Source organism: Nicotiana attenuata, chromosome 2 (assembly GCF_001879085.1).
Source record: "Nicotiana attenuata strain UT chromosome 2, NIATTr2, whole genome shotgun sequence".
Lineage (NCBI taxonomy): Eukaryota > Viridiplantae > Streptophyta > Magnoliopsida > Solanales > Solanaceae > Nicotiana > Nicotiana attenuata.
Genome location: NC_031990.1, coordinates 14,643,528 through 14,661,525, shown reverse-complemented (window position 1 = coordinate 14,661,525; position 17,998 = coordinate 14,643,528). Strand labels below are relative to the sequence as shown.

At 37.7% G+C, this 17,998-nt stretch overlaps 1 protein-coding gene across 1 annotated transcript; it reads right to left on the bottom strand.

Annotated features, from left to right (window-relative positions):
* LOC109222810 (probable GMP synthase [glutamine-hydrolyzing]) lies at positions 14,677-17,362 on the bottom strand. Its single transcript, XM_019387123.1, has 4 exons — positions 16,930-17,362; positions 16,189-16,246; positions 15,991-16,074; positions 14,677-15,839 (listed from the first exon to the last, which is right to left on the bottom strand). Exons 1-4 carry the CDS (start codon positions 17,270-17,272, stop codon positions 15,656-15,658), a joined length of 669 nt encoding a protein of 222 aa, XP_019242668.1. The 5' UTR covers positions 17,273-17,362; the 3' UTR covers positions 14,677-15,655.

Genomic DNA, 17,998 nt, shown 5'->3' with positions numbered 1-17,998 from the left:
TGCAAGTGAAACATCAGGCGCCATCACAGTCCCGACGGTTGGAATTTCGGGTCGTGACAAATTGGTATCAGAGCACTAGGTTACATAGGCCTCACGAGTCACGAGCAAGCTTAGTAGAGTCTGGAGGATCGGTACGGAGACGTCTGTTCTTTATGTTCCGGAGACTATGGAGTTTAGGGACACTTTCACTTTTATTCTTCTCTGTCATGCTATTTTATTCTATCATTGCTGATTAAACCCTTCTATTCTTGTTCTCTCGTGGATGGCAAGAACATGCACTACATCTTTAGCTGGACAGCAGCCGGAGCCCCTAGTGATAGCTCCTACTAGGGGCAGAGGTCGAGGCCAAGGTCGCGCCAGAGGCCGAGGCAGAGACAGAGGTAGAGCTCAGCCTAGAGCAGGAGCAGCAGCACCAGCAGTGGAGCCTTAGGTAGATTTTAATGAAGAGGTTCCAGCTCAGACTAAACCTGTTGGACCAGCTCAGGTCCCAGAAGGGTTCATTGCCACCCCAGTGCTTCAGGATGCTCTAGTCCGTTTGGTGGGATATATGGAGAGTGTGGCCTAGGCCAGTACATTTCCTATGGCACCAGCCGTCTCTCGGGCTGGGGGAAGAGCATATACTCCCGTTACTCACACTCCGGAGCAGATGGCTCCCCAATATCAGACTCCAGCAGCCCCGCCAGTTGGGGTAGTCCAGCAAGTTGTTGCGGCACAGGCCAGTGATGGACATACCATGTTTTCTGAGAGCTTATTAAGATTTGAAAAGCACCTTCTGAGGACCCACATGATTATCTTGACCGCTGCCATAAGGTGCTGCGGAACATGGGTATAGTTGAGACCAATGGGGTCAATTTTGCTGTGTTTTAGATGACGATTCCACCAAGAGATGGTAGAAAAATTATATGTTGACCAAACTAGCCGGGTCGCCTACTCTTACTTGGGACCAGTTCTCTCAGCTATTTCTTGAGAAGTTCCTTCCTATCACACTGAGAGAGTTACCGCAGGCAGTTTGAGCGTCTCCAGCAGGGCGGTATGTCAGTCACTTAGTATGAAACCTGTTTTGTGGATCTAGCCCGTCATGCTATTCTTTTGCCTCTTACCGAGAGAGAGGGGGTGAGGAGGTTTATTGAGGGACTCGCTCACCCTATCAATCTACAGATGGCCAAGGAGACCGAGGGTGAGATTTCCTTTGAGACGACTGCTAATGTCGCCAAACGGATCGAGGATGTTCTTGCACAGGAGAGAGGGCAGGGGTCTGATAAGAGGCCTCGTCATTCCAATGGGTTCAGTGGTGCCTCGTCTGGAGGCAATGGTACTTTTCGTAGAGGCCATCCTTTTAGGCAATTTCATTCAACACTCCAGGCATCCCACAGTGCTTCAGGTGGTCGTGGTCCTTATGTGCCTTATTCTGGCCAGCCAGCCTACAGTGCACCATCAGCTCCTATCAGTGCACCTCCTATTCAGAGTTATCACCGTGGTTATCTGGCCCGTTGGGATCAGTCTTAATTTCAGCAGCCACAACACTAGGATGGATGTTATGAGTGTGATGGTTTCGGGCATATCAGGAGGACCTGTCCGAGATTATTGGGCAGCATGCCACAACAGAGTTCTCGTCCCATGATTGCGGTACCGGTTGTACCACCGCCCACTCAGCCAGCTAGAGGCAGAGGTCAGGCAGCCAGAGGTGGAGCTCAAGCCGTTAGAGGTTGAGGTCACGCTGCTAGAGGTGGAGGTCAGGCTGCTAGAGGTGGAGGCCAGCCAGCTAGGCCGTCCTAGGGATGTAGTTCAGAGTGGTGGGCCCAGCTCCGATGTTATGCTTTCCCAGCCAGGCCTGAGGCTGAGTCATATGACATTGTTATCACAGGTATTATTCCAGTTTACCATAGAGATGCTTCAGTTCTATTTGATCCGGGCTCTACTTATTCTTACGTGTCATCCTATTTTACTTCATATCTGGTTGTGCCTCACGATTCTTTGAGTGCTCCTATGTATGTGTCCACACCCGCGGGAGATTCTATTATTGTAGATTGTGTCTATCGTTCGTGTATGGTTACTATTGGGGGTCTTGAGATTAGGGTAGATCTTCTACTTCTTGACATGGTTGATTTTGATGTCATTTGAGTATGGATTGGCTGTCACCTTATCATGCTATACTGGATTGTCACACCAAGACGATGACCATAGCCTTGCCGAGGTTGCCTCGGTTAGAATGGAGGGGGACCCCTGGCCATTCTACCAGCAGGTTTATCTCTTATGTGAAGGCTCGACATATGGTCGAGAAGGGGTGTCTAGCTTATGTCCGCGATTCTAGTGCGGGGTTCCTTCCATGGATTTAGTACTAGATGTTCATGAGTTTCTAGAGGTGTTTCATGCAGATCTGTCGGGGATGCCACCCGATAGAGACACTGACTTCTGTATTGATTTGGCTCCGTGCACTCAGCCCATTTTAATCTGCCATATCGTATGGCCCCGCTAGAGTTGAAAGAATTGAAGGAGCGGTTGCAAGATTTATTGATAAGGGCTTCATTAGATCTAGTGTCTCACCTTGGGGTGCGCTGCTACTTGCCGTAACTCACTTACTTGCACCCTCTAATTTTCATTTACTAGACTTATCTTATGGTTCAGCTTTGAATTCATTTATCGTAAAAGTTATGTGATTTGAATTATTGATTTGACTGTGCACATTGATTATTTGGTACTAATATGATGGGATCGGGTTGCACGCTGCAATAGGTGAAATAAGGGTGGATAGATACGGTGAAATAAGGGTGAATTATGATACTGATATTGTTATATGGTGGAATCGGGTTGCGCGCCGCAACCTACACACACACACACACAGATATATATATATATATATATATATATATATATGTATATTCATATATGTATCATTTATTATTGTTGATATTGTTACGGTGAAATAAGGGAGGTGGGAGGATTCTGTGTTATACGATGGGATCGGGTTGCGCACTGCAACAACCTATGTGTTTCTATTTCCTTGAGCTGTGTTGGTTTTCAGTATTTTCACTTGAAACTCTAAGGATTGGTAATTCTGAGCGTCACTGGCTTATTTCTTGAGGCTATCTTCAGTTGACTGTCTTATTTTGTTTCGTATTTCCTTTTTCTGCCTTTATTATATACTGCGTACAAGTTGTAGTGTAGGTGACCTGCCTTTGCCTCTTCACTACATCGTCGAGGTTAAGCTCGACATTTACAGAGTACATGGGGTCGGTTGTACTCAGACTACACCCTGGACTTCTTGTGCAGATTTTGGAGTCGGTCCCAGCGGCGGTTATTAGCGTGCTCGGGCTGGACAACTTGTGGAGACTTGAGGTACAGCTGCTCAGCGCCCGCAGCTCCTAGAGTCCCCTTCCCTCTTTATTTGGCTATGTTCTTTCTTTTCAGACAACTTTATGTTATTTCAGACCTTTGTTTGTACTATTTTAGTAGCTCGTGCACTTGTGACATCGGGTCGAGGGTTGTATCAGAGTTTGCTGTTTTAGCTTCCGCATTATTACTTTGGATTATCGCAATGAATTCCAGTTCTTTCTCATTAATTAACTTTAAACTGTTAAAAATAGATAAAATGTTCTAACGTTGGCTTGCCTAGCAAGTGAAATATTAAGCGTCATCGCGATCCCGACTGTGGGAATTCTGGGTCGTGACATGAACATACCAAAGCATAACTCTTTTTGAAAATGCTTTTTCTGATTAAATAGGTAAAAGGTGAAAACAAAAGAGGAAATTGAGACAATAAGAACTGAACCACATCAATTGTGAATATTATGGCCATATATAAACTAGAGCATAACTTTTGTTGTACCGAAGAGAATAGGCGGAGAAAGATTCATTAACAGATGCACCATGTTCCTGTGTAAAGTTCTTTGTTAAGGAAAAAAGAGAGAGAGGTTCCTCCATCTCTCTAACTCTCCCCAAAAAACAGAATTCCTTCCTCATTCAATACCATGGACCCAGATTTTCAATACCTAAAAAATACACGAATTCCCCCAAAGCCACCGGATATTTTAATGCCTAGCAATCAATCTAGGGATCAATCCAACTTGGTAACACAAACGACCCTATACAAATTACCTTCAAAGACAAACTTGATGGAAACAGAGATCAAATTGATCTCTTCATAGACCATCTAACTTCCAATACTTCTCCAATGGAAATTCACGAAGATGAAGTGGCCTTATCTCCCAAAGAAGATTATTACAAACTAGCACTCTCAGTTACCATCACAAGGGAGGACAAACAACGAATTTATCACCCCTGGAAATACTCGCTAATAATCAAGCTTCACGGAAAAAGGATACTACATCAAATACTGGAACAGAAAATCCAGGAGCTATGGAAAATCAAAGAAAATTTTCCCCTCATCGACCTGGGGAATGACTACTACATAGTAAAACTTCAAAATGAGGGTAGTATGAATCATATCCTCCAGGATGGTCCATGGATTATTTTTGGTTTCTTTTTATCCATCCAACACTGGCAACCAAATTTTGTAGCAAAAAACGCCAAGCAAAGCCACACGGTTGTTTGGGTGAGGCTACCCCAATTACCCACGGAGTTCTATGATGGACAAATTCTACAAAAAGTAGGGAAACTATTGGTAAACTCCTAAAGGTAGATGCCTGCACTTCCTCATCTCTTAGAGGAAGATATTCTAGGCTATGCTTAGAAGTTCCGATGAATGAGCCGGTTAAAAAGATCATTTTTATCGGCAGCCATAAGCAACAAATCCAATATGAAGTAGACAACTACTTTGCAAATGCTGTGGTCACTTGGGTCATAGAACCATAGATTGCCAGGAGAGGGGTCTTGCCAAGATAGATTCAAATCAAACACAACTGGAAAAAGATAAATCTTCAACCCCAAACACACTGGACGAAGGATGGCAGATAGTTAACTTCCCACGACGTAGAAGAATTCAACAAAAAAAATCAAATGAGGTATTAACATCAGAAATCCAAACGTCAGGTAATAATGTCAGATTATCAAACCCCACCACAGGTAAGTTTTCTACTAACCAGAAATTTAAATTTGTTCCAAAAGTTAATAATTATGTTCTTGAAATAAACGATCAAGGCAAAACCCAACTCCCTCCTCCTCAGATTTTCTATAAGGAAAATATAACTGAAGATACTACTATTTCTCAAAAATCTGAGCCTCAACAAATGGTTTTGGATAATACCACTCTGCCAGGAAACCAAAACCACTCAAAATTAGGTTCAATGAACCGGGTTCAGATTCCAAATCCTGACAAAAATCTTACTAATCCACTAAAGGACAAAATTATTAATAATAAAGACTACTCCCTAATTAACCCTAATACCCAATCAGAGGATCTTCTTTCAAGCTCTAATCATCATCACCAAGTCTCCTCACCTTCTAGAAATGAATTAAACCTACAGCCTACTACCATGCTATTACATGCGGATGTCCAACCGCCCAACTATATTCACCCTCCCGTCCAAATGGCAAAAACACAAATCCACGTGCCTGCAAAATCTCATGCAAAATCCCCTATATGTTCTATCACGCTAAACCACCCGGGAAACATGCAAGTAGAGATAATCATACCCTCTAACTCTACCCCTCAACCCTTATATTACCAAGACCTTCCTCCTAACAATGCCAAGAACTCCTCTAAGCAATCGGAGAAGATTCCGACTTATTCAAATACTGAGAAACCAAAGACCACTTCCAATGGACAACCTACCTCCATTTCCCCAACAAATGCCACCTCTTCCAATAGTGTACGCCCAGCCTCCACTTCCACAGAACCACCACCCCACCAGCTGGATAGAACTAGGCCTAATGGGGAGGGGGATACCACTTCAAGTGAACCTCAACGGGCAAGAGAGCATTATACTCATCAGCAATCCATAGTTCCTAGCACAGGTGGTGTCCGAGGGCCTTCACTTGTCAATGAGCAATTACCTGAATCACATTTGGGTAAACAACATCATGTATCCCCTAGCTCCTGGGATGAACAACAACTTAGTTCAAGCAATGCGAACCCAATGGAATCTCCCCCCTCACTTCTCTCAGAACCCTTATCTCCTTCAGAATATGGGTCTAGAACTACCCTTCTTCCCTCAACAAGAGTTGATTGCTCTAAATCCAATCCTAATGCCCTGGGAGCTGCCTTAGAACCTCATACAACAAGAGGTGCAGTTGAATCCAGGCCCAATGGATCAACAGGTTCCAGAACCCCATATGCCACAAGGCTTAGGAAATCCAGAGGGGGAGGAAATAGAGGGGGAGATAAACCTTGTAGGGGAACACACAGTAGAGTCTTCAAACCTAGACGAAGTAAAAGTATATCTATTCGAGGAGAGGCGGGAGAAGAGACTTATTCTAACATGTCCACCTTCACTATACAAAATGCACAATGGACATGAGGCCACCTTAGGATCCCACTGTAGGGAAATTATCCATGATCCTAGTTCCTTCTCTAAGGAGGAATCCAATATTCCCTCAGACATCTCAGTCCAACGGTCCCCCTCATCCAACCCACCCCCAATGAATCGTGCTAAGAATATCATTATTTGGAACATCAGAGGTGGAAATAATGCTGAGTTTAGGAGAAATTTTCACGACCTTATTGCCACTCACCAGCCTTGCATGGTCTCCTTACTGGAAACTAGGATGACAAACCATGGTAGCCTAATGAACGAATTTGGTTTTTCGGACATGATGGAAGTCCCAGCAGAGGGACAATCAGGTGGTATGACAGTAATGTGGAATACCAATTTGGTGTATGTCAACAATTTCGTCAAACGAAACAATGAAATTCATGCTCTTCTTGAGGTAATCTCTTCTCAACAAACTTGGTTATTTACTTGTATTTATGCTAGTACAAAAGTCTCAAACAGAAATAATATATGGGATAATATTACTAATATTTTTTATAATTACAAAGGTGCTTGGTTGCTAGGTGGAGACTTTAACGATGTTTTAGTAACCGAAGACAAATTAGGAGGTAACCCTATCAATAGAAGAAGGGCTACTAAATTAAGGAACAAGATTAATTATTGTAACTTAATGGACCTAGGTTTTAAGGGAAGTAAATATACTTGGTCGAGCCATAACAAAATAAATAATTCCCGTATTATGGAAAGGCTAGACAAAGTTTTAGCAAATGAGGAATGATTAAGTATATTCCCTAGGGCATCTGTGATTCACTTGCCCAAAACCCACTCGGATCATAATCCTATCCTACTAGAAATAATTCCTAAACACTTAAATTCCCTCCCCAAGCCCTTTAGATTTGAAACCTTTTGGTGCGGGCACCCTGAATTTGGTAACATTGTCAATGAGTGTTGGCTTGACAAAAATTTTGTCGAAGCCTCTAAGAACATTAGGAACCGTATAGTTGGTTGGAAAAATACTCCTTTTGGAGACCGTTTTAGAAAAAAGAAAAATATTTTGGCAAGACTAGCTGGGATTCAAAAATCAAGATCCTATGGTCATAGTAATTTCCTTAGTAACTTGGAAACAACCCTCAAGTATGACTACAACAATTTACTAAAAATAGAGGAAGATTTCTGGAAATTACGTTCTAGAATAAAATAGCTCAATGAGGGAGACTCCAATTCAAAAAATTTCCAAATTTGTACGACAAATAGTAGAAGAACCAATAAAATTGTATTTTTCAAAGACACTGAGGGCAACTGAATAGATGACCCTCAAGGTATCATGGACCATACCAACAATTACTTTAAATAAATTTTTGCTACTAGTCACCTATACTCTGACTGGGCAGCTATTAATAAAGACCCTCCTAATTTTATAGAATGTAACTTGGTCTCCTTAGACAATCCTCTGTCCCAATCAGAACTCAAAAAAGCAGTCTTTAATTTTAAACCTTTTAAATCTCCTGGGCGGGATGGTCTTCATCCATTTTTTTTTTCAAAAATATTGGCATTACCTAAGTACTTTTGTGACAACCCTTTGTCAACAAGCTTTTGAAACAGGCAAACTTCCTGAAGGGATAAATGAAACTTATCTCTGTTTAATCCCCAAAATTCCCAATGCAAATAACCTAAAAAAATTTAGGCCTATTGGGCTTTGTAATACTATTGATAAAATTATAACAAAAACCATAGCAAATAGACTCAAACCTTTTTTAGAAAAATTAATCTGCCCTTACCAAGCTAGTTTTCTCAAAGGAAGACATACTAGTGACAATGCTATTATAATTCAAGAGTTAATGCTTAGAATGCACAAGCAAAGATGTGATAAGGCAAATCTAGTCTTGAAAATAGATCTAGAAAAGGCTTTTGACCGGCTTGAATGGTCTTTCATTTATAGAACCCTTTGTCACTTTAAATTCCCTCCAAAGACCACTACATTAATTATGAATTATATCACTACTAGCAATATACTTAGCTAATGGTAGTAGAAGTAATTTCTTCACTCCCAATAGAGGCATTAGGCAAGGAGATCCCTTGTCTCCCTATATATTTATCCTTTGTTTGGAGATGTTGTCCATCCATATTAATCGTCAGGTAGATATTGGTTCCTGGTCTCCCATCAGCATAGGAAGGAAGCAATACAAGATATCCCATCTATTCTATGCGGACGACCTTACTCTAATGCGCAATATTGATAACAAATTCCCAAATTCAATCCTAAATTGCCTAAACTCCTTTTGCAAACTGTCAGGACAAAAAATAAATTTGACAAAGTCAAAATTAATTGTTTCTAAAACTGTCCCACCTCCACCAAAAAGGAGTTGTCTAGGCTTTTCAACATAAAAATTAGTAATAGTTTTGGCAAATACCTAGGTTTTCCTATAACAAACACCAAGCCTAGACCTTCGGATTACCAATTCATCTTGGATAAAATGGCTAGCAAAATGGCTTCCTGGAAATCTAAATTTCTTAACATGGCAGGTAGGACAACACTTGCATCATCTTCTCTCAATAGCATTCCTAACCATGTCATGCATTATAACTATCTGCCCATTAATATTATCAAACACATTGATAAAATCCAAAAAAGATTCATCTGGGGTTCCACAGATACTTCTAAGAAAATTCACCTCCTATCTTGGGATACTTTGACAAAAGACAAGGAGGAAGGGGGTCTTGGTATTCATTCAGCGAAGGATAAAAACCTCGTGGCACTAGCTAGTCTCTCTTGGAGACTCCTTCACAACCCCCAGCTTCCTCGGTCCCAAACTCTTTCACCCCTTTATAGTGTTTCCAAAAATTATAAAACTACTTCTTTTATTTGGAAAAGTGCTATTAAAGGATGGAAAATTTGTAACAAAGGTCTTAAATGGATCCCTCATTCAAACTCTTCCATGAACATCTGGGATACCAATTGGATCCCCAAAACCTTTATTCTTAGGAGTGAAATAGAGGGCCCTCTCTCTATTCCCGGCAGGAGACTTAGTATCAAAGATATTTGGTTAGGTAACATATGTGATTTAACTAAAATATCTTTTCAACTCCCTCCCCATATAAAGAATGTCATTCTCTCCATTCATCCTAACCAAGGTAGCCATCACATTTGTCATTGGGATTTGACAGGAAATGAAATTTTCACGACAAAAACTTGCTACAAAGTGATCAATTCAAATGATAATAACATGGTAAATTTCAGTTGGATTGGGAATCAAGGTGTCCAAACAAGATAAAATTTCTTCTATGGAAATATCTTCATAATAGGCTACCCACGCGCTATTATTTACATCACTTAGGTTTGAACATTGATCCAATATGTCCAGTCTGCAAAAACAAAGAGGAAACCCTTGAGCATATTTTCACAACTTGTATTGCTGTTAAAATGTATTGGACAACTCTAGGGCAAACTTTTTCTCGGGCTAAAAGGAACACTCAGTGGATTCATAGTATTAGAAACCTAAGTTCCTTTACCCCCTCCCCCTATCTCTCTTGGGAGAAGCTCTTCCCCTTTGTCATGTGGAGTATTTGGGTAAATAGAAACAGCAATAACCACAACAATATGGCCCTTAATTTCAATCTATCACATGCAATTTCCCTTGCTTTAGAGTTTAACCTTCTCACTTCAAAAGAACCCTTAGTGGCCCAATCCCATACTATCAAGATTGCATGGCACAAACTCTCTCCAAATTTTTTCTAACTGAACATAGACGGAGCCTTTCAAAAAAACTCAAATATGGGAGGTATGGGTGGTGTTTTCAGAGACCATAGAGGAGACTGGGTAATGGGTTATCAACACTCCAATCCCTCAGTTTCCCCTCTCCAAACTGAATTAGAAGCTCTAAAGATAGGACTTTCAATCGCCCTCAGCCATGGTTATTCTCCACTAGTGGTGGAAACGGATGCAACGAAGGTCATCAAAGTATTACATTCGAATTGTGTGCCTTACAACTCTACTATTATTGATTGTAGGTGGTTAATGCACCAGCTGAAGCAACCGAAGATCATCCATAATTTTCGGGAGAGAAACAAGGTAGCTCACAAGATGGCTAAGGAAGGACTCAAGCATGCACGAAAACACTAACTTTTTGTCAATCCATTGCCTTTAGTATTAAACTAGTGAGAGTAGCCCGGAAAAAAGCCCGGGCCCAACATGAACAAAGCTATACAATTGTAACAAAGGATATAGTGACGATATCTCCAAGGAATGAGCTTGTGTAGAGAAATGGAACACTACTAAACTATCACATCTAATAAGAGAGAAACAGTTTTTTATGTAAAATACTAACTATGCTATAAAATATATTATTTTGTGTACAATATTTATCAAAGACGAAAAAGTGAAGATTCCTTTACAGAGCACTTTTGTGACTGCAAGAAGCAAGAAACAATAACTACATCATATTCTTTGTAGTAATAGCTTTGAGTAGTATGAACCAGACTCCATGACTTTGGCTGCCAGCAAATTTGAGAAATCACCATCAACTGAGAAAGCATTGAGAAACTGATGTAAGCCTGCTAAATGATATGCTCCTGAGTCCTAAATTATGGCATAGCATATTGCAGCAATTGTGGAAATACCTAATTTATACCTTAGAGTAAAAAATAGCTTTCTAGTCATCAATTTGATGTATAAAATTCTTGTGATCACTTCAATTCCTGCATCTTGAAATCTAGTGTGTTTTTGGCATATAGGTTCCAAAAGATTTTTTGAAAACTTTAGGTACCTTCTGAAACCTATATGCCAAAATTTACTATTTGGCTAAAATAGGCGTATTTCAGAAAATTATACAGATATACTTGCTAAGACGGAGGAGAAGTGATTTAGCATATTAGATAATTTGATGGATTTTTATATCAAGTTGAGGTATCAATAACCTTGGCAAAACTAATACATTTAGCTAAAATTATGATAGTACCCTAATGAAAAACCAGAGATTCATGTCACAGAACAATGTTATTCCAATGTCATCAAATGAAATTAGCATGGTTTTTGAAATTTCATCATTCTCCAACATAGTAAAAAAGTACACGGAGCCACGAAAAAGAGTTAAAAGACAACAAATTCAATGCTCAGTAACAACATCACTAATGTAATTCGGTTAAGCTTGCTTTAACAAAACCAAGTAGGCTATGTAAAGGTTAGCACATAGCCAAGCAGACTATGTCTTTGGTTTCATTCCTTATGTTCTGATGTAAGGTTATGAGAACATAAAAGTTATATCAGGTATAGCATGCATACCCATCTCGGTTGGCAAAATCATTATGTCAGTTATATCTATGGTAAATACAACAACACCCAGCAAGTTATTTACCTTTTTTCCATGTGGCTGAAGGAAGCAGTTAAATTGCAGGTCTGCACCTCTACTCGGTATCAGCTGTGGTTATAGATGGAAGTATAAGCTATTTGTGAGATTAATCTTAAATGCTTAAATAAAAACTAATTAATCTAAAGCTTCAACGAATCTTTGCAAACTAAATAACTCTACCAATATAAACTTCGTCGAATATATGTACGAAAAGGAAAAAATCATTTAAAAAAAGTTCAGCGGTGAAACATGTACTACCCATGTTTTGCCAGAAAGTTCAGAAGAAAACTATCTTACTACTATAGTGAGCACTTCCAGTGCTGTAATCCCAAATGACAGGTAAAGCATCCTAATTACACGATGATGATGAAAAAAAAATCCACATCAGACTCCAGGAAGAACTAATTATTAGCTAAAGTATGTCAAATGATTTTCAAGAAATGGTCTGTTCCAAGCTACTCTTACCTTCAAGTCCACTTGGGTGATATTGGATCTAGCCAAATTTTTTCTTAATTTTGTCAATTCATCCAGAATCTGCAGCTTGACTGTTCTCCTAATAATGCATTGTCAATGTGCCATGAAATCTCCATAAGTTGTGATTCATGGTGCATTCTGCCTTAAAAATTAAATACACTTCTGCGAGCTAAATACTTATGATGAAAACTTGAGGATGAAAAGAGTAACAGTTTTGTTGCCATGACAGCATCAGCCTGCAAATATAAATTATAAGGTTCCAAAGCCAATTTGAGAGATCAAAACCAGTATGAAACATACTTAATCTTTAAAAATTTAACACATGTAATAGTTAAATCACTTTGAGTTCTTTCATAAGAAGTTTCGACAAAAAGATAACAACATATTTAGGTGTCTCAAGGTGTTTCCTGTGATAACATGCCCTTTTAAATAGCATACTTACTCTTATACTATAATTATGTAAAAGAAATCATTACAATACATTACCTACTTATGCATATAACAGACTTTCTATCATTTAACAGCTTAGGTATCTTCTAACTGCAGCACAATATCACGGCAGAATTTTCCCCTTGGCATTAAGAATCAAAAGTACACATGATCAAAGAAATATAACACGTTAACCATCATTTTTGTTGTAAGACACTAAATGAAACTTCCTTTTTACTCTTCTGTTTCTTCACTGCACATTTTAAAATTAATTCAAATACCAAAAAGTAACTTTTATCTAATAGCATTGAAGCCATAGCGAAGAAAGGTGGGAAGTTTAGAGATATGGTGAAGTCTCTCTCCAATAAGTCTTCTGTTTGTAGGCAAATTGAACTTTGGATGCTTGTACAAAAAAAATAAAAAAAAATAAACTTTGGATGCCAATTGAATAGAAAATCTATAAATCTGTTGGAACCAAATTTTGTGCAGAAAGGCCTTCTTAGTTCTTCCAAGTCTGTAGGGGCAAAAACGAACAATGATAAAAATTGGATAATTATTACTTCAACTACTAACACATTAAATATCCATATTTCACAACAACATTTAGTTGATAGCCCTGTGTCAAGTTTCAAAATGACCTGAGCAATCAAGTGAGGCCATAAGGATTGAACAAAACTTACAGTCTGCAACTTTTATGGCCGTTATGCAGTTCAGATATTCTTATTTATATACAATTGATCAGAAGAAATGACAGCAAAAGCTGTTTTGGTAAATTTAGACCACACATTTAAATCAGTTAAAGTTGTGAGCTAACATTTATTGAAACAGCATAATAAGAAAAATTAGGTAGTTTCTTTCAGGCAATTTCTCAAACACTTCTAGTGCAAACCCAAATGCAGTTTGTATAATAACAGACTCAAATCCATTCTTACTGCACTTTGATAGAGGTTAAACAGATGAAAATTAAGACTAAACCCGAAAAAGAGCAAGTTGAAGACGCACAAAAGCGAGCGCAACAACATATCACCAATTAGCTTAAAATTTTAGACAAAAGTACTCAAAATCTTCTATCCAAGTTCAAAATATGAGAATTTCAAGCCTTAGCTGAGAGACAGACGGGGAAGAAATTAAAATGTATTCGCACTGACAATGGTGGTGAATATTCTGGTCCCTTTGATAACTATTGCAAGGAACAAGGAATTCATCATCAGAAAACTCCGCCCAAGACGCCTCAATTGAACGGTTTGGCAGAGAGGATGAATAGAACTCTAGTTGAGAGAGTTAGATGCTTACTTTCAGAGGCTAAACTTCCAAATACATTTTGGGCGGAAGCACTTAACACTGTTGCCTATGTTATCAATTTGTCTCCTGCTGTTGCTTTGGATGGTGATGTCCCAGACAGAGTTTGGTTTGCCAAAGATGTTTCTTATGATCACATGAGAGTTTTTGGGTGTAAAGCTTGTGTGCATATTCCTAAAGATGAGAGATCGAAACTGGATGTCAAAACTAAGCAGTGCATCTTNAGAATTTCCCAACGGAGCAGCAGTGGTAACGATGAGAGTAAGCAGAGAGTAGTATAGCGACATAAATTTTATGTTGTAGTAACCACGTGTCAAACATAGAAGAAAGCGGTAATACGTGTCTATCAGGGCTAATGTATGCAATTATGATAATACCCTCCTGACCCATTTTACAACCGGATGCAGCTAACTTAAGATCTGTCAAACTGTGCTCCACGTGTTAGGCTGTAATGCAATTACATTTTTATCCTTGGGTCAGGCAGACATGTTGACCATGAGCTGCCTGGTTATTCCCATTTGTAGTATAGGAATAGATAAGTTAGCAATGGACAAGAATGGCTATGTGTATTTGCTTAAAAATTTCAGCACTCATGTGTGTTTTAGTTTGGCCGAAATGGAGAATTTGTATGTCCTCGAGGCTTGTAGTTTTGTTGATGATGTAACTGTTGGTACTCTGTAATGCTTTAAATAATATTTCTTTTACAGTCAAAAAAAAGAAGAAGAAGAGAATAGGCGGAAGAAGTGTATTAATAACTTATTTAATCTTTTTTACGTGAAAAGCAATGAACAGAATAATATATATGAGTGAAATGTTTCAGACATGTCTCCAAGGTCTTTCAGCAAGATTTACACATTCTTTGTGTCTATAACAATAAAGCAGATGATCAATTGTCATTCCTGCAGCTTGCATGAATGAATTTACAATAACAGGACCAACAAGTCGGAATCCTCTCTTCACCAAATCTTTGCTAATGGCTTCTGCTTTTGGAGTTCTCAGTGGAACGTTTCTTGCATTTCTAAATCTGTTAATTATTGGTTTATAATTCATATGGTTCCACATGTAGCAGCTGAAAGATCCAATCTCCTTCCCAATCTGCATACATAGAGTTTAAATTCTATACATTGATGCTGTAAGATAATTCTTATGTGCTATGGAGTCGTTCAAAAAATAACTACAATTAACTGTCCGTAATAAGTGAGTTACTTAGTAACTTGAAAAGTAAATTAGATAACTTGTTACAGCCAATAAATTATATTATATTAATAGTCTTAAAATATTTACACTTACAATGTATATAAGATAAACTGGGAGGTGGAGTTACCAACTTGATATGGTAAAAATATGAATTTTGCTTTCACATTCTTATCCACTAGAACAATAAAGGCATCAAATTATTAGTGATATAGCAGAAAAGGCATCAAAATTTTTAGTGATAAATTAATAAAATTACTTTTTGCCATATTAAAGTAAATTAAAGTTTATCCACTGTAATAGAAATGTCACAAAATGTACACACTATACAGTGGTAAAGTCACCTTGACATGAAGGTTTTTTGTTAAGGTGGGTAAAATTTAGTAACTTAGTTATAATAGTAAAATTCAGTTACTTTAACGTGACAAAAATAATATTTTCACTATATAATGGTATATATCATAGTTTTATGAGAATTTTGTGATGTTACTGTTATAATAAATAAAATTGAGTGACTATATGGAACTAATGCGTAAAAATGTGGGTAAATGAAGGTAAGAGACTTGCCTTGACTATGCATTTGGCGTTATCAACTATTGATCTAACTCTATTTTCTGCTAACATCAGTGATGCACTCGAGACAATTTCTTTAATCTCCTTCTCCCCCATTTTTGCCACTTGTTTGGCATTAAATCCAGCAAAAGCTTCTCTGTATTACCATACATTGAAAAGGATTCGTGAACTATATATATTTTACACGTGACCATTAATATATTATAAAATAAAGAAAAAGAAACAGCACCCCTTTTCGAGGTTAATAAGAGCTAATTACGAAGTGGAAATTAAATTAAAGTTTGTACCTAATTAGTTCCCTTCTCTTTAAAATTTCAGTCCAGTTGTAGTCCATCAACAGTCCAGCCAACGAAAGTAGCTCGAACAATCGACTGCAGTGTATGTGTGTTTACATTTGACCAGTTACTAATATTCTCTTGTGAATTATCACTAATTATTCATTAAATTTAATTAGTGAATATGCTGTAAAATATTAAAAAACTTACTGGTCGTCATACACTGGAACACCCCAGCATTCATCATGGAACTGCACATAAACCTTATCTGTATATATAGCAAACCAATGAGTCTTTTAAAAAATTTATTTTGAAACTAAGGAAGATCAATAATCCAATTAACTCCTACTTTCATGCCCAATTTTGTTTTAAAGTCAATTTTTCACTAAAGAATGTATTATTAAGATCTGTAAGGCACATTATGCTAGTAAAAGAGAATTTAATTAACTAACTATGTAAATTGACAATGTAAAGAACGTTTTAAGACCATGTTATTTTATTTACTACATTTTTTAGGTAGCTGGATTAGGATTACTACATACCATTATATATTATTGTTGCAAGTCATCTTAACTGATCACATAAAATCATGGTGGAATCCCAATTTAAATAAAAAGTACTAAAGAAAAACACTAACAAAGATTAGATTATACTTTTTTTTTTTTTGGTGGTAATTTATACTAAGAAAGACTAGATTTATGCAAGAGCCGTGGAAACAGCCTCGTGCAGAAATGCAGGGTAAGGCTGCATACAACAAACCCTTGTGGTCCGATCCTTTCTGACCGCGCGTATAACGTGAGCTTAGTGCACCGAGCTGCCTTTATACTAAGAAACATTAGATTTTACATGTTTTTTGTACTTTATAGTATGAATCGTTAGATTATATTGGTTCCAAAGAAAGAAAAATGAGAAAAAGAAAAGGAAATGTAATGGTAGTTGAAATATATATACCACTGGTACTAGTTATCCAGCTGCACCTCATAAGCTCTTTCTCACTAGGACATGGCCTAGCATAATTTAAAGAACGACTAACATTTTTAATTGCTGCTGGAACTTGTCTTCTTTGAAAGGCCGAAGAGAATTTCTGATCATCTGAATTCTGAGATAGAGATAACGAAAGAGAAGAAAGGGAATAATTAGTATTATGGAGTTCTATTGGGTAAACTTTCTTCAAGTGTTTGGATAAATAAAACAAGTTATAATTCTTGCTTGATTTGGAGCTGCTACTACTACTACTTCTACTACTACTGTATTTCTCTATTTCATATGATCTTCTTACATTTGGCTTAGACATATCTTTGAAGAAACAACAAAAATTAAGGTAGTCTTTCGCTTAAATTTGGTTGAAGTTTATAAAGATTAGACTTTGAAGAAAAGTTGGTTGAATGTGAATTTCATTACGGACGTACACCTTTAATTTTATATACTTATACCTCAACCAACTATTTTATGGAAAGGATAATTGCACTTTTGATCCTTCCATAAATCTTGATTTTGGTTCTTGTACAAATATTTCACTAAGCATAATCTAGTGTTTTTGGTCCCCTTAGGATATTTAAATTATTTTCTAGAATTATGCTACCTCAAATTAGGTGTGAAGTATAGTACAAATTTGATATCATACATAGGTAATTAAATAATTTAACATCTAATAGTTCGGTAAATTTACAAAGATTCACAAGCAAAATGATCAAAACTACATATTTCGATCAAATGAAGGTTAAATGTACTTAACCAAACATCACAAGAACCAATTTCAAAATTTATCGGTATTTCGGGGACTAATACCCCAGATTCCCCTTTAAGAAAAATTAAGAAAATGAGTGGTTTGTTGGATCTTTAAAATATTACTAAAAACTTGACTGAGTTCTTAATTATTTTTTTATGGGGTCAGAACTGAGTTTTTAATTGAAGTGTAGGAAGTAGTCTTTTCAGAAACAAAGATTCCTAGGTAATGGCTTCATTATTATGCCATAAACTCAAAGATCTTAACCTTAAAGTGGTTAGGTAATAAATTAAT

Bases quoted from the DNA above. Each gene is read 5' to 3' on its own strand.
- LOC109222810 (XM_019387123.1), bottom strand. From the start codon at position 17,272: ATGTCTAAGCCAAATGTAAGAAGATCATATGAAATAGAGAAATACAGT. The intron at 16,075-16,188 runs GTAAGTTTTTTA...CATACACTGCAG, and splicing joins GTTCCAGTGTATGACGACCA to TCGATTGTTCGAGCTACTTT. The intron at 15,840-15,990 runs GTACAAACTTTA...ATGGTAATACAG, and splicing joins AAGAGAAGGGAACTAATTAG to AGAAGCTTTTGCTGGATTTA.